Source organism: Aythya ferina (genome assembly GCF_964211825.1).
Source record: "Aythya ferina genome assembly, chromosome: 1".
Lineage (NCBI taxonomy): Eukaryota > Metazoa > Chordata > Aves > Anseriformes > Anatidae > Aythya > Aythya ferina.
In genome coordinates, this window is record NC_140296.1 from 68,255,360 (window position 1) to 68,271,762 (window position 16,403).

The 16,403-nt window shown below is 40.4% G+C and overlaps 2 protein-coding genes across 15 annotated transcripts in view; one reads left to right on the forward strand and one right to left on the reverse strand.

The window, feature by feature from the left end:
• REV1 (REV1 DNA directed polymerase) overlaps window positions 1–11,907 on the forward strand; it is a 55,925-nt gene extending 44,018 nt beyond the window's left edge. For 12 of the 14 annotated variants that reach the window (XM_084496069.1, XM_084496078.1, XM_084496075.1 and 9 more), the window contains 6 exons: window positions 1,632–1,865; window positions 5,493–5,601; window positions 6,603–6,814; window positions 6,975–7,134; window positions 9,930–10,032; window positions 11,487–11,907. In XM_084496069.1, the coding sequence (XP_084352195.1) occupies window positions 1,632–1,865; window positions 5,493–5,601; window positions 6,603–6,814; window positions 6,975–7,134; window positions 9,930–10,032; window positions 11,487–11,598 (930 nt within the window). In that variant the 3' untranslated portion in view covers window positions 11,599–11,907. The remainder of the gene's footprint in view (window positions 1–1,631; window positions 1,866–5,492; window positions 5,602–6,602; window positions 6,815–6,974; window positions 7,135–9,929; window positions 10,033–11,486) is intronic. The other 2 variants (XM_084496079.1, XM_084496080.1) reach the window with 1 other exon arrangement.
• Window positions 11,908–13,523: 1,616 nt separating this feature from the next.
• The window catches only part of EIF5B (eukaryotic translation initiation factor 5B), a 31,549-nt gene continuing 28,669 nt past the window's right edge, over window positions 13,524–16,403 (reverse strand). The window contains exons 22-24 of the mRNA XM_084496180.1: window positions 15,435–15,573; window positions 14,730–14,891; window positions 13,524–14,314 (exon numbers count right to left, since the gene is read on the reverse strand). Of these exons, the coding sequence (XP_084352306.1) occupies window positions 14,207–14,314; window positions 14,730–14,891; window positions 15,435–15,573 (409 nt within the window). The 3' untranslated portion in view covers window positions 13,524–14,206. The remainder of the gene's footprint in view (window positions 14,315–14,729; window positions 14,892–15,434; window positions 15,574–16,403) is intronic.

Here is a 16,403-nt window from a genome sequence, read left to right on the forward strand (position 1 = left end):
TACCTCATATCCTTCTACAGTAGCTGTGTTCTAAATTTCATCCTAAAATCACATCAAACTATTTGTATTTAAATGTAGTTATTAATCTTTATATGTTTTTTCAAGTTTTCTTGGTATTGAAGCTGGGAACATCAACTTTTAGATGAGAAGGGTACAGTCTTTAAGTAAAATATTTCTTTGCGGGTTGGGGTTTTTTGGTTGTCTTGGCTGTTGTTTTGGTTTTGTTTTTTTTAACAAAGGAAGATCCTTAGTTCTAGCCCCTACGTTATCTAAGCAGGCATCTGGTTTTAAAGGTCAGTTATGAGCAAGTTGTACTGAATTCTGTAGACGTCTTAGGTGTAAACAGTCTTCCATGCTTTACTGTAAAAATCTGTAGTTCTAATTTCTGTAATTTAAGTCTGCAAAAGCAATTGCTGATGTTTTGTTAACCACTTTCCCAAATATGTATACAATTTTAGAAGCCGAGTATGGTTTTGGCAGAAAACATTTTTTTTCTGTAACGCAACGCTAAAGCTAACTCAGGACATACAGGCAACCTGACTGAACAATGTGGAGCTCGTCCACTTTCTCAGATTATCTTATAGAAGCAGTATGTAACAATATTATATTTAAAAAAAAGTAAAAAAAAAAAAAAAAAAAAAAAAGCAGTAGCTGTGCAGTATGGTTCCTATAGCTTCGGTGACCTTATCACACAATAGGCACATCTTTTTTTTTGTGTGTGTGTAATAACCATATTATAATATGGAATTCGGTACACGGAAAGCATGGTGACAGTCCTGTAATGCTGCTTATATACACTGTGTTAGGAAAGAAACAGCACTATTATTTTAAAACCAGAATTAATTTCCAGAAGATCTTTATAGGATTATTATACACAGCAATCTCCAAATCTTCTTAAAGGTGAAAGGCAAAATTTTCTAGCAGTCCTATGGAATCTCCTTTAGTAGAACTTAAAGGCAAAACTACATACTTTCACTCAAATTTTACTTGTGAGAAAAATTACACTGAATCTGTTTGTCATATTCATTTCCTCACTTCTGCAGCTGTCATTGTATGTGCTGACAACTTCTGGGTACTGAGCAGTCATCTTAGTTATTTCAAGTTGATAATTGATGGTAAATACCAATTGCAGTAAGGAAAAAAGTTTAAAGCTCATTTCTTTGTCAAAATCTATGGCAAAAATCTGACAGTGTGCAAATATGTAATAGAGTTAAAGTAAGCTGATAACATGTTATCCTTGGAATGATATAAAGAAAAATGAATTGCTTACTGTTTTGAACCACATAATTTAGCATTCATATCAACATGTCACCTGTATAATTTGAACTCAGAAAATTCGTTTTCTTATCTGTAGAGGAAAACTTGTATGTAATTTGTGATGAGAACCCTAAATATCGTGAAAAGATAAAATTGAGCATTCATATTTACTGATCTGTGTTTAAATGACTTTTTTTTAATTTACATCTCACTGCTGCAGAGAGCATCAGGTCACCAAATGTGTTTGCATACGCAGATTTTTTTATTTTTTTTTCAAAATTCAAAGACTATAGAACTTTGGGGGGGGGGAGCAGGGGAGGGTTAAAACTAACTTTGTGATAGATCAGAACCTAAAAGCTTTTTTGTATTTGTAGCTAGATAAGTCTGTGCTAGAAGCTCTGCCACCTGATCTCCGAGAACAAGTAGAACAAATATACACCATTCAGCAAGGAGAAACTTACGGAGAGAGCAAAAAAGAGCCAATAAATGGCTGTAGCACTGCACTTCTCTCACAACCAGTTGGAACAGTGCTTTTACAAGTACCAGAGCTCCAAGAACCAAATGCCAATACAGGAATTAATGTAATTGCCTTGCCAGCTTTCTCACAGGTAGGATGTTTGCACGGTATCAATAAATGTTAACTTTCTACCTGCAGGGAAAGTTAACAGCTTTTTTCTTGAGCCAGAATTACTATAATCTGTTACTTACTCAAAGTTTATTTATGATCCTTTAATATCTTTCAAAAGTCTGTGCTTTCAAATGTAACTTTCTCCATCACAAATCAAGTATGATAGGTGTTTATTAAAGATTTATAGTCATCAGTATGTCTGGTTTTGCTGTTACTTAATGTAAAACCCCTCATTTACACTTCGCTTTGCAATCTAGTGTGTAAATAGCTGTTTTTCTGCATTGCAGCTGAATTACACTGCACCATCAGTCTCAAGCCATCATAAATCAGCTTAGCTAGTCACAGGAGACTCACTATTTAAGTGGATGCTCTGATGGTGTAAAGCCAACCTACCAGCTTCCACAGATTTGATTGTTCATATCACATTCTTGGGAGAGAAGCAGGCATGGCTAAGATTGTGCATATCTCCATAATTTTGGAATGAAAAGCTGGTTCAGGACAAGGAAAATGCAAAGTTGTTTCTCAGAATAGTGGCCTAGGAGGGGAGCCAGTAGCTGGTAATGATGCTCCTACTGATATTCCACCCTTCAGTCCAAGGTGGTGCTGAACAGATGTAGGGTAAAAAAAAAAAAAAAAATTAAAAAAAAAAAAGATTAGAATACCAAAGATATGATATCTTGCATATGCGTGACTTAAAATTATTGTGAGTACTGCTCTGTTTTATTTTTCTATTTGCTATGTCACTTGCTGTTCTCAGAAACAGCAGCAAACATCTCTCTATAAATCTGATTTAAGGTGTAATGCTGCTTAGCTGACAAGAAATCAGGTAGAAATTCCTGACCAGCTTTCGCTAAACAGCAATTAATGCATAATTATTATTTAAAAGATGTGCAGTCCATTTTGCTACTAAAATTTCTTCACCTTAATCCAAGTTGATTGGTTCAGAAACAGTTGGATCAGTTTGCATTCCTGAACCACACAGCTGGCTTTTCCATATGGGGATGTTGTGAGAACAGTAAAGGAATTCTCCGTCCCTCAGCTGTTTTAAATTAAGCACTTAAACTCTTGCCTATCAATGAGTGTATCTTGGACTTGCGGGTTAAATTATGCTGTGAAATCACATCCCTCCTCACTTCGTACACCATGCAGTACTCTTTTCTCAGAGAAAGTTATAACTATGTATGGCTTTCTGTAAAAACTGCATTTAGTTTATCATATTTATGCCTTATACATATATTCAGTAGTTGAGAATTAATTATTTTTGTCTTTTCTGTTTTTTTAATAAGTTTTTGAAACTGTTAGAAATCTGTAATTTGCACGGTTAGTTTATGCTGTTTTCCTGTTTCTCATCTCCTAGTGCATTTTGTGACTGTGTTACTCAATCCAAACACATCAGCTTAGGAGCGTGACACCAGGTGGTACAGGAATCCACTTGGTCACCTGCCCTGGCTGTGTCCTCTCCCAGCTCTTGGTGCACCCCCAACCTCCTGGCTGGCTGGGCAGCACGAGAAGTTGAACAGCCCTTGGCTCTGTGTAAGCACTGCTCTACAACAACTGAAAACGTGGGAGTGTTATTACCACTGTTTTCATCAAAAATCCAAAACACAGCATTGTGAGAGCAGCTATGAAGAAAATTAACTCTATCCCAGCCAAAAGCAGGACAGATATCCATGCTGTCTAGATATCCATACTATCTATTTGAGAATGCCTTATGCTTGTACTCCAAACTTTCTCCTGAAAACCTTTAAGCTTCCTTTATTTGGAAAAAAAAAAGGGTAAACTAAGATTCACAATTTTCATTTTCTCACTTAGGTCCGAGTTTAATGCATAATGCATATATGATTGTATATATACGTAATACGTATGTGGTTGAATAGCTTCTTTTTATTTTTGTCAAAAGTACAAACATTTAACATCATTTTTGTTCAAAACCTAGTAATAGATTTCAGGTATAGAGGTATATGAGGATGTGATACAGCTACATTAGGACAATGTCACTAGAGTAAATGTTATACTTTGACAGGGCAGCGGTTGGGGGAATGATTATGGTCAGTTCCCTGTACTGCCTTATTTCTGAATGAATTAGGTCGTGTCCTGGAACAGTTGCAATTCATACACAAAAAAATGTTTATACTGGGACTTCCAAATTCCTGAATTCTTGAATGCTTAGCCAGTGGATGTTAACCTTTAAAAACAGTTTTAAATTATTTTTAAATATATATTTTATTTAATAAGCTGTGATTGGTGACTTCTAAGAGTTGATTGGTGATTTAAGACTTGATTGGCAACATTCCACTACAATGTTTCGTTCTGTGCAATGTGTAGAGCAATTGAGGCCAGAGTTGTTCCCATTTCTTCCTTTAATTAGCACATATTTCATGCAGTGAAAAATATGTTGGTACATGGAGTTCTAAAAATGCAAAAAACTTTGTTCGTCGTTCTGACTTTTGATGACTTTTACCTGTGGGAGCATGATCGTGTTTGTTATCAATATAATTTAGACATAACATGTGAATGGCACAGTCTGCTTTCCTGACAAATATATACATTTTACAGTTGGAAAAAAAAAATCAAATATCCATTGAAAATAAGGTGTAGCTCTTAGGTGTATACCAGTATTTTAAATACAGTATCTCTAATAATGATTGAAACTGTATCGTGCACTTAAAATAGTAATGCAGGTTTTGGGTATTTTTTGTTGTTGTTTGTGCACATCTCAGAATTTTTTACCAGAGAAATGAAGGGCATTCTCCCACTGAGCAAATTTAAATCTCTAAAGGATAGGTTTGCTTTTATGAATTAGATTTTGCAGGCTATGAGTTGGAAACACTGTTCAAGAAGGTTGGGCAACTCAGAATACAAGAATAGATGGGCACTAATTTGCTCATTCAGCCACATAGTGGGGGAAGATGATATGTGACATTTTCTGTTGTCCACATGAGTATTGCAACTGGCATACTCACAAACGGTTTCCTATATAGAATCCAAGCCTCTATGCCAGTTGGAATGGACTCAATTTTTATCAGTCAATAAAGGGATGGAATACTAAAATTCTGTAGTGTTATTTTAAAATACAAGGTAGCTGGATTTGTGTTCCCTGTACTTAAAGAAGCAAGACTATTCCCAAGGATATTTTGTCTGAGGAATGTAGCAGTATCAAAAGAAAAGGAGGAACAGAAGTCCAGTTGTCAAAGTGATTGAGTTTGGCAATTGGAATGAAATGTTCTCCGACTTAGGCTTAATTGTGCTGTTAATCTAGCTGTACTGTATAATAGTAGGTGAGTAAAGATGGAACATCTTGGGGGGGGGGGGGGGCTGTTATAATAACACCTGTGATCATTTTTAATGGTTGGTGTGTTACATGCCTGTAAATAGTAATTCCATAAAATGTAGAGTTAATGGTAAAAGGAAGATTTTGTAGTTGTTACAAGTTTAGGTATGTGAAGAAAACGTACGACATATTTTATTTTACAGTGCTTCAGCTGTGTTTCATTTATTTTTGCTTGGCATAAAATGGAACTACTGTTCTTATGTTGGTAATCTAGAGGAAAGCAAGCAGTGTTGCTTTCTGGTAAAATAATCAAATGAATCTTCTGTCACTGTTCAGGTGGACCCTGAGGTTTTTGCTGCGCTACCTGCTGAGTTGCAAGCAGAACTGAGAGATGCATACGATCAAAGGCAAAAGCAACCCGAGCAGCAACCTGCTAATACTTTTGGTAAGTGTATACTAGTTGTACAATAGTTTTATATAGGAGTTGTTGCATAAATCTCTTCAAATAGTAAACAACCCTAAATACAAACCAGAAAATATAAACAAAGCTTCTAGGACGATACTGTGTTAAATCGAATTTCTGTATTTTTGGTAGACAGTGAGTTACCACCAGCTGTGGCCTCATTTTGCAAACAGATGCCTAGCTGTACTGAAATGGGAAATTAATTCAATTCATTGGGACTGTGACACGAAACCGCTCACGTCCTTATGTTTGCAGGATGGAATGTAAACTTGGTACGTCTCGTGATTTAAAGTACTGCGTCTTCAGTACTCGGTTTAGGTAAACATGTATGCTCAGATTAGCATCCTCGTGGTTTATATAGCAGTAGTACAGATTTCAGGGAACTAGAGAGATGATTCATCTCCCCCTGTCTGATGGATGATTATACTCAGAGCTGATCACTTAGGTCTCCTTTTTATAATCAGTTGAAGAAATGAGGTAACTTCCCTATGAAAGTGAGTGTCATAAAATAGGTTGGAAATGCCAGTGGGTTCATTGTCAGTTTAATACTGCATTATTACAATGAAACCTTGATTTCAGTCAGTGGACTACTGCAGATAAAAGCAGTTTGGGGACCTTTTTGCTGCTGTTTTTTTTGATAATCACTGGTGGAAAGTCTTAGCGGGTATCTAGGTTGGACAGTGCTCTAGGGTGAAGCAATTCGTCCAGTGGGCTTCAGGTTTCACTAGCTGCTCATATTCAAGCACTGAAATGCTTGATATTTAAAAGGCTCATAATTAAGTACACTAATGTATAGCAGTGCTGTCCAGGTACTTAAACCATTGCCCATATCCAAAATGGCATGTGGAAGCTAAGTCATTTTATCTAGGTTATATTTTCCCAATTGATCCATAGATTGTTATGGAAGATGGAGGCTTCCTTTTCGATGGAAGAGTATTAAATTTTAAATGTATCAATCACCAATTATTCCTGTGTTTTTTCAGTATCCAAAAATCCTTGCCTACACCCGAAGCATGCGACAATGAAAAACAAGAAAAAAATCAGGAAAAAAAATCCAGTCAGCCCTGCAAAAAAGATTCAGAGTCCTTTGAAAAACAAACTCCTGGGTAGCCCTGCAAAAAACATGCCAGCTACATCTGGAAGCCCACAGAAGCTAATAGATAGCTTTTTGAAACAGGAAGGAACAGCTGCTCAGGTAATTGTAACAGCTTGCTGTGTCCATTTCTTCAGGCTTTTTCCGTGTTCACAAAACCAGCTTGTTTACTGGATTCTTTAGTATATACTTACCTATACGTGCATGTATCTGGTGTTACCGTATTTGTCAGACTGAGCATTACCTACCTCTGTGTTTGCAGCAGCCAGAAGCAGTTCCATCAACTTCGGATTGTTCAGGCCCATCAGCTCTGCAGACTGAACAGCCTGGTTCGTTCAGGCCACAGGCACCCAACCTAGCTGGAGCTGTTGAATTCAATGATGTAAAGACATTGTTGAAAGAATGGATAACAACTATTTCAGGTAAGGGATGGCATGCTAGCAATGATCTTGCATCACAAGGAAAGCTGTTTTGTATCACAAGGATACAAAAAAGGATTTAAGGATTTCCTTGTCTTGCATCACAAGGAAAGCAGGCTTTTTGTATTTTCTTTCTTTAACGGCTACTGCCGTTAAAGATAACAAAAAACGTTTCTATAAATACATCAACACAAAAAGGAGGACTAAGGAGAATCTCCATCCTTTACTGGATGCGGGGGGAAACTTAGTTACAAGAGATGAGGAAAAGGCGGAGGTGCTCAATGCCTTCTTTGCCTCAGTCTTTAGCGGCAATACCGGATGTTCTCTGGATACCCAGTACCCTGAGCTGGTGGAAGGGGATGGGGAGCAGGATGTGGCCCTCATTATCCATGAAGAACTGGTTGGTGACCTACTACGGCACTTAGATGTGTACAAGTCGATGGGGCCAGATGGGATCCACCCAAGGGTACTGAGGGAACTGGCAGAGGAGCTGGCCAAGCCGCTGTCCATCATTTATCAACAGTCCTGGCTATCGGGGGAGGTCCCAATCGACTGGCGGCTAGCAAACGTGACGCCCATCTACAAGAAGGGCCGGAGGGCAGACCCAGGAAACTACAGGCCTGTCAGTTTGACCTCAGTGCCAGGAAAGCTCATGGAGCAGATCCTCCTGAGAGTCATCATGCAGCACTTGAAGGGGAAGCAGGCGATCAGGCCCAGTCAGCATGGCTTTATGAAAGGCAGGTCATGCCTGACGAACCTGATCTCCTTCTATGACAGAGTGACGCGCTGGGTGGATGAGGGAAAGGCTGTGGATGTGGTCTACCTTGACTTCAGCAAGGCTTTTGACACCGTCTCCCACAGCATTCTCCTCAAGAAACTGGCTGCTCTTGGCTTGGACTGGCGCACGCTTCGTTGGGTTAGAAACTGGCTGGATAGCCGGGCCCAAAGAGTCGTGGTGAATGGAGCCAAGTCCAGTTGGAGGCCAGTCACTAGTGGCGTCCCCCAGGGCTCGGTGCTGGGGCCGGTCCTCTTTAATATCTTCATCGATGATCTGGACGAGGGCATCGAGTGCACCCTCAGTAAGTTCGCAGATGACACCAAGTTAGGTGCGTGTGTCGATCTGCTTGAGGGTAGGAAAGCTCTGCAGGAGGATCTGGATAGGCTGGACCGATGGGCTGAGGTCAACTGCATGAAGTTTAACAAGGCCAAGTGCCGGGTCCTGCACCTGGGGCGCAATAACCCCAAGCAGAGCTACAGGCTGGGAGAGGAATGGTTGGAAAGCTGCCAGGCAGAGAAGGACCTGGGAGTGATGGTGGATAGTCGGCTGAATATGAGCCAGCAGTGTGCTCAGGTGGCCAAGAAGGCCAACGGCATCCTGGCTTGTATTAGGAACAGCGTGACCAGCAGGGCTAGGGAGGTGATCGTCCCCCTGTACTCAGCTCTGGTGAGGCCGCACCTCGAGTACTGTGTTCAGTTTTGGGCCCCTCGCTACAAGAAGGACATCGAGGTGCTTGAGCGGGTGCAGAGAAGGGCGACGAAGCTGGTGAGGGGCCTGGAGAACAAGTCCTACGAGGAGCGGCTGAGGGAGCTGGGCTTGTTCAGCCTGGAGAAGAGGAGGCTCAGGGGCGACCTTATCGCTCTTTTTAGGTACCTCAAGGGAGGCTGTAGCGAGGTGGGGGTTGGCCTGTTCTCCCACGTGCCTGGTGACAGGACGAGGGGGAATGGGTTTAAGTTGAGCCAGGGGAGTTTTAGGCTAGATGTTAGGAAGAACTTCTTCACTGAAAGGGTTGTGAGGCACTGGAACAGGCTGCCCAGGGAAGTGGTGGAGTCACCATCCTTGGAAGTCTTCAAAAGACGTTTAGATGTAGAGCTTAGGGATATGGTTTAGTGGAGGGCTGTTAGCGTTAGGTTGGAGGTTGGACTCGATGACCTTGAGGTCTCTTCCAACCTAGAAAATTCTCTGTGATTCTCTGTGATTCCTTCATTCACTCTTGCTTTCACTGGTTGCTTCTCACAGCAGTCTTGCAGTCTTACTGCTTTGTAGTGTTGTAGTAACTTGATTCTTCCTACTCAGTTGTTGTTTTGTGTTCTTGCCAGCTCCTGTTTCTTGCTTACAGCCATGAAAATCCACCTACTTTCTCTTCAGCTCACTTGTCAGGCTCTTGCCGTATGCCTTGATGCTACTTCTATGAAAGGTTTTCCTTATTTTGTCCACCGGGTTAACAGCCATTAGAGTGGGAGATTTCTAAAAGAAATTTCTTTCCTAGGAAGATGTCATTTTAGAGAGAAAGGAATGCATATTTTTCCCAAAAAAAATGACAGAGGAATTTTAGGATATATTGCAAAAGCTTAACACCATTGTTAAATTGTGATTTGAATTTCAACAAAATGTCACACAATTAGCAATCCCTTATTATCCTGGAAAATCTGACCTCCAAGATTCTTCCTGTCCTGAACACTGCTATTCACCTAAGAGTTTCAAAAGAGCTATTCCATTCTAAATCCATATTTCTTTTCCTTTTGGTTAATATGAGCGTGGCTGTAATTTCTCCTTACGAGGGGGGCGGGAGGGAATAAAAAGGAGAGGTTGACAAGCCAGATATTTCAGGTTGTTGCAGTCCATTTATGTACAGAACTTCTGATGTTGGGGGAGATACAGGAATACAGCAGTTGTCAAATTGGCACCTGATAGGCTAACACTGACAATTTTTTCTAGTATATTCTAATTATTCTGTAATAATTAAGTATATTTGGAGAATGGTTCTCTTCATTTTTTTTAATATATTTTTCTTTTACAGATCCTATGGAAGAAGACATTCTACAGGTTGTGAAGTATTGTACTGATCTAATAGAAGAAAAAGACTTGGAAAAGTTAGATCTGGTGGTTAAATACATGAAAAGGTAGCTTAATTGCTAATGTTTGTGATGTTTGGGCTCGTTTTGTTTGCACTTATGCACTAGGTACTTCAGTGTGAGACCACAAGTCTCTTTGGCATTCCACTGAAGAGTGTAAATATTTTAAGCTTAAATTTTATTTTAAAAATGGGGTGAAAAAGGTTGGTAATAAATAGGCAATCTGTGAAAAATTAATGGTATCTTTTTAATATTATTTGCTACAAAGTACTTTGTTTCCAGACAGGATAATTTTTGTTGTCATTGTCCCTTTTCTTCATCCTGTTTTCATTTGTCATGCTGCCTTAGATCTCTCATTTGTTTCATCTGATTTCAGTTCTGTATCCAGATCTGCCTCACCTCTCCAATCCTATTAAATCTGTTTTCATTACTTTGTTACTGTGCTCCGTTTGCTCCTCCCATGTGTCAGGAAGCCCAAGTTCCCTTCATGACGTGCTTACTCACTGATAGCTGCGCTGCTCAGCTTTCAGTGTCTTTGGTTTGGAAAATACTTAATTCTCAGAACTAATCAGCACCCAAAGGACTACAACAGTGCAAAAGTTTGGTTACTCTTTTGTATTATGGGATATCTTCAGGTTTCAGAAAACGAGAAATGCTCAGTGCAGTTGACTGCTTTGTTGAATGCTGTACAGTAAATTCTTTATAAAAGTTGGGACAGCATCACATCCTGCTGCTGGTGAGATCAGCACTGGTGGCAGTACGGCTCTCTGAAGGCTCCTACGTGTAGGACAAGGAACAGGAGTCAAACAATATACAGTTGTCAATATGAAACTAATACCAGGTCCTACTAAGCTGTATGTGTAGGGGCCCTCTGCTCTCCTGTAATAGCCATCTGGACGGGGATCTAGAGAGAGAGAGGACACAGGATGCATTTAAAATGCCTGCCTACAGCATTTTCTTCGTTTAATTTGCTTGTAGTGGCAGCTGAATGACAGGTAGCTCATACTTAGCTCTGCGTGTCTGTGATTCTCTTTCACTTCTGGTGATACGCACAATATAGTGCCCTCAACACGTATTATTAAAATGCCTTAATTATGATGGCATTTGTTGGAAGAAGGTTGTAGCACGTATGCCTTGATTTAAGAAAGGAAAGATTGGGATCCAGAATCTTGCCATTTTTGATTCTTTAGTAAAGTTTTTAGAAGGCTACCACTTTAAGCACATGCTTACAACCACTGCAAAATGCTAAGGTTTACAAACTGGTGATACCGTTTACATCAGAAGTATTGCCAGTGAATGTCAGAGGAACCTGTGGCATTAGCTAAGGCTTGGTATATTTGAAGAGAGAAGGCTTTACCAAAATCAAGTCAAAATACACACGGTATACTATTGTGATCTTGTTTTCCAGTGTGAAGACCAAAAGTAAATGTTTAATAAAAAAAAAAAAAAAAAGCAGTTCTGTAGTTGTAATTTTCTCCCTCTTTTTTCCTTCTTCCCTCCAGGTTAATGCAATCATCTGTGGAATCGGTTTGGAATATGGCATTTGACTTCATTCTTGACAATGTTCAGGTAGTTTTACAACAAACTTACGGAAGCACATTAAAAGTTATCTGAACTTGTAGTAAAGAGCTTGATGAGAGCCTGGAGCTCTCTGCTAGCTGTGCCATAAGTGCTTGTGAGGTATTTGCAAAGTGCATGATAGTAATGCCCTGAGTTTTTATAATTTCAAATTTCTTTTTAAACAACAAAGTGTTTTGTACATTTCTTTTCAGAAAGTGCCAAATTTGTCAGTATTGCATGTAAATAATTGTGTTAAAATTCTTTTATTGTAGTATAGAATCTATTTACAAAATGTTTGTTTATAAAGTTTTATGGATTTTTACAGTGAAGTGTTTACAGTTGTTTAATAAAGAACTGTATGTATATTTTTGTACTGATTCCATTTTGTCATGCTTCAGTTGAATACAGCCGATCACTGTTACTAAAGCTGCGGCTTTGGTTCATTTTGCAATGACACGGCTCGACACCATGGCCCTCCACTGATGTTACTGCAGACAGTGTGTGTGTAACACAAACTGCCATTTGAGTCACCAGAGGAGTGTGCTGTGTCCAGAGGGACCTCAACAGCCTGGAGAAAGGGGCTGAGAGGAACCTCAGGAGGGTCACCAATATGCAATTGGACAAAGTCATGGGAAACCCTTTTCCATTTAAGAAAACCAGCTTGGTGACTGCTTCTGTAGAAGAATGTATTTGCTGAAGTTCAAGAAAGTATTTTACTAGTTAGGTGTCAGATACACAGCTTTGATCCCATGAGTGCTGCTCAAGCCATACTCCTAAAGAAAAGAGGATTACTTGTGTTTTCATTCTCTCTCATTGATCCCTGCTTCAAGCCCTTAAATATTTTATTCAAGGTACCTGCTGCCTTAAAACCTCTTACTGGAGGCATTTCTACAAGGCTCATAACAGCAGCCTGCAAAAATAGGATCATCCTTTTCCATTTTGTACTTGAGGAAACAAGAATACATCAAGACCACAGTGTTTCACATCAGTGTTCTTAACTTAAGAACTTTTTATTAGAGTAGCTTTCATGATTGCATAGTTTGCAAAAGAAAATTATTACAATTAAATGCAGTCTCCTCACCGTGACACTTGAGATCATCCTACTCTAAATCACTGACATGCCCAGTGATGTGAACTTGTACCACACGCCAACCATACTGAAAAGGTCCTGGGTCAAGGGCAAGGTTAAAGTCTTAACAAACAAAACAAAGAGTCTGGTAAGTTTGATACGGGAATCCAAGGTGGCACGTCATTACGTGTTCCTCTAATGGAGTTCACACAATCCCTATTGCGAAATTCATGTTTGTCTAACCAGAGAAAATGAAGAAATAAAAGGGACAGAAGAAATGTGATCAGATCAAGCTGCCTGTTACGAGTTAGATTTTTTTTTTATAAATATTTTAAATGCTAAAAATCTCAGCTACATAAAAGGTCATTATTGATTTTGCTTCAGCTTGTGCTTTTGAGAAGTATTTGTTAGGCATCGCTCACCATGAGTTGGAAATTACCAGGAGAGAACCTGATTACAGGTCGATCTAGGAGGGCAACCAAAGGGAAGGCAGGGTCAGGCAATGCTGGGGTTAGACTGATTCCTGGTCGTTACTTTTGAACTGGTCCAGTCCCGTGATGCTGGATGGCTCGACAGGTCTGAGACAGCGTCCAAAGTCACCGCTTACTTGGGGACGAGTGCTCTGCCTGTGCTTACTGCCACTCTGAAGAGTGGTTGGAAGATGCTGCAGCTACACTCACCTACACCCGCAGTGACCTCTGGTACTTCTGACCTGCTAAACACAATAAAAGGTGTGAGCCACCACGAGCACCATGCACAGCACACGCTCAGCACAGGGAAGAGAAGCCAGAAGAAGCCCCTGCTGCTGGCCAGGCAGGGGGAGGCAAGCCTCAGCCCGGCACCTCCACCGTCTGTAAGGGCCCAGGAGGTGACGTTTGGTTTATTGAAGCAAACTGTAAAACAAAGGGGCTACCATGTCCATCTCCTTTATTTGCGGCTCTGCGTTATAATGATTACAGGTCGACTTTTGATGAACTGTACAAGCAGTAAAAGGCGGCCAACTATGCTTTACATCATTGTTTCACACAAAGCAAATACAGAAATATCCAATTGCCTAATTTTCTATTTAAAAAAATGTCTATAGGCACAAAGCAGAAGAATATTGGAAAAGAGAGTCAAGGGAAGAGGTATGCATAAATAAAGAAGTACTTCTTACATCAAAAATGTCCCAAGAATCACAAAGTCTGCAGAAGCTTGGTTAATCAAATACTGCAGTACTGATCTCATCAGTATAAAAGTGAAAGAGTTTTAGTTCTGTAATAAAAATTCAATTTATTTTACTTTATTTTGGAGAGAGGAGGGAAAAAGGGTGGAAGGAAAGTGTAAGAGAAGAAAGGGCAAACTTTAAAACAGCAGCCAGTATTAGGAAGGGCAGTGGGAAAGGTGAACAGGCACATTGGAACCGTGGGAACATGTAAATTGACCACTGTCAAACCAGTGTAAATTTCTTGGTTTCTCATGGAAAACATTTTATCCACATATTTTCCTCCCAAACATATATCCAACACTGTCTTCAATATACGACTTTGTTGGTAACTTTTAGAACAGGAACAGCAAGTTTATTCCTGCCTCCCCATTGCTGTGAAAAGGTAGCTAGATGATCTCAAACACTTTCTTCAGCTCTACTATAAGCTGCCAGTCAGACTTCTGCATTTCGTCCCTGAACCAGTCCTTCAGAGCGTCGATGGACTGACGGCTGATCTGTAACACACAAGGCAAACCCATCAGAAACACGGATCAGTAACGGTAACTGCTTCCACCACGCCAAGGCCGCTGTGCATTGCACACATCCAAAACCAGGCAAACACGACCGCTGCTCTGAGCACCAGCTACGTACAAAGGTATGCGAACAGCTCGTTTGCCATTTACCCTGTCCGATGCAATGAGCTGCCAGGTATTTTTAGTCACAGTCCATCGTTCCTCTCAAGCAGCACCACTACAGATCCCAAAACAAGGCTACAGAGAAACACTGCTGAACAATGCCACGCATGAATAATTTCAAGTGTCTCAGCCTGATGGAAGGTTGCTAATATTAATTTTCCAGGCTTTGCGCAACATTTCCACTTCAAGCAAGTTACCCATTGCGTCATGAACCAAAAATACAGATGGCTTTTACCTTGCTGACGAGGATGTCTGTTGCTTCAAAATGTCGCCCATACATTTTAGGTGATTCACCAGGAATAGGTTCTATTTTAACACATACTTCTTGGCCTTTCTTTGCAACCTCCACCGGCTTGTGGTTTATTTCAATACTTGTAACTATTCCAATTTCAACAAACTGTAACACAATGAAGAAAGTGTAAGACACGTGAGCAAAACCCGTGCGCACACCCTTCTCTAAATTCCTGCCAGTTGCCCATCCGAAGCACCGCATCAGAGCCCACCCCAGAGCAACGCATATCGCACAGTAAGCGTGCACAGAAAGGGCAGCAGCACCAACCCACCTGTATTTCATCTGCCATACCAATTTGTTGATCTTCAGCATATCAGGATGTGAATTGCCCCCTGACTAGCAACCAGGAACAAATTTTGCTTGTTCCTTTGTATCACAATACAGGAATTGGAAGGGAATTTGGGAGGGAAGCTGACAGCCACAGCCACACTTCCTGGTAGGGCACTGCGGAGGCCAGGAGGTGTCTCTCTGCTGCAGGATGCAACTCCCCCAGCAGAGCACAATGCAACAGCTGATCACTTGGAAGGAGATGATCTAACACTGGATCTCATCTCCTACCAAAGGCACACAAATGTTTCCTCGTGCCTTATCCCAGCCACTGCCCGCTCAAACAAAAGTCCGTGGGGAAGGAAGGAGGCTCTTACTTACGTTTTTGCTAGGTACACACATGGGAGTGCCCTGCTTCACCTGGCCTGCCTCCACGACGACACCCATCACTATTGGGTCACGGGAGTTGAAAATAAACTGAGGGAGTATTTTCATCTTGCAAGGGAATACTGCTATATGCCTGGGAGACAACAAGGAGAAGGCATTTTGAAATGGTTACTGCAATGGTGCGGGGAGTATTAACGCTCCTGCCTTCTGCTGCACATCCTGGGCATTTATTTCTACCCCAAGTCACATACAGAATAAGCAGGAAAAGGCTCTTGTCCAGTCTTTCTTGTTAATCTAGTCAACACTATCTTACAGAACTATAGGCAACAATAATCACGCATGGCTGGCATGGATTTTATTTTGACTGGTTCGGGCATCGAGACAAGACCGAGACCAAAGGAATACTAATTACAGGATAATTATCATCTCAGAAGAGCATGGGAATAGAAATATTGTTGCCACAATCCGACACAGTGACTCAAGAAATTCTAAATTTTTGTTTCTGAAGAAGTACTTCAAAATGCTGAGCTATACAAACTCAAGTTTTGATTAAAAAAAAATGCATATTTTTTCCCCACTTAGTTTGTCATTACTGAGGATCAGCTAATGACATTGACTCCAAAAATTAAGTTTTGGATCCTTATAAATCCTTAAAATGATGGCATATTCATGTTATTACCATCACAATTAAGCTGCGTACACTGGAATTGCACAAGCATGAAACAAAAGAACCCAAATCCTTCTGGTTGTTTTCTCAGCCCTGCAAGACTAACCCATCTGTCAGAAACTAAGAAAGGAAACCAAGTATATAAAGCAAACCTTAATAAAAACACTCCATATAACACGATGGGTTTTTGCTAAATCTTGCAACTGCTTCACAACTCCCACCCTACTAAATCTAATCCCAGATGTAAACATTTAGACTAGACTGCTGAATTCCTGAAAATTAACAGTTTATTGTCC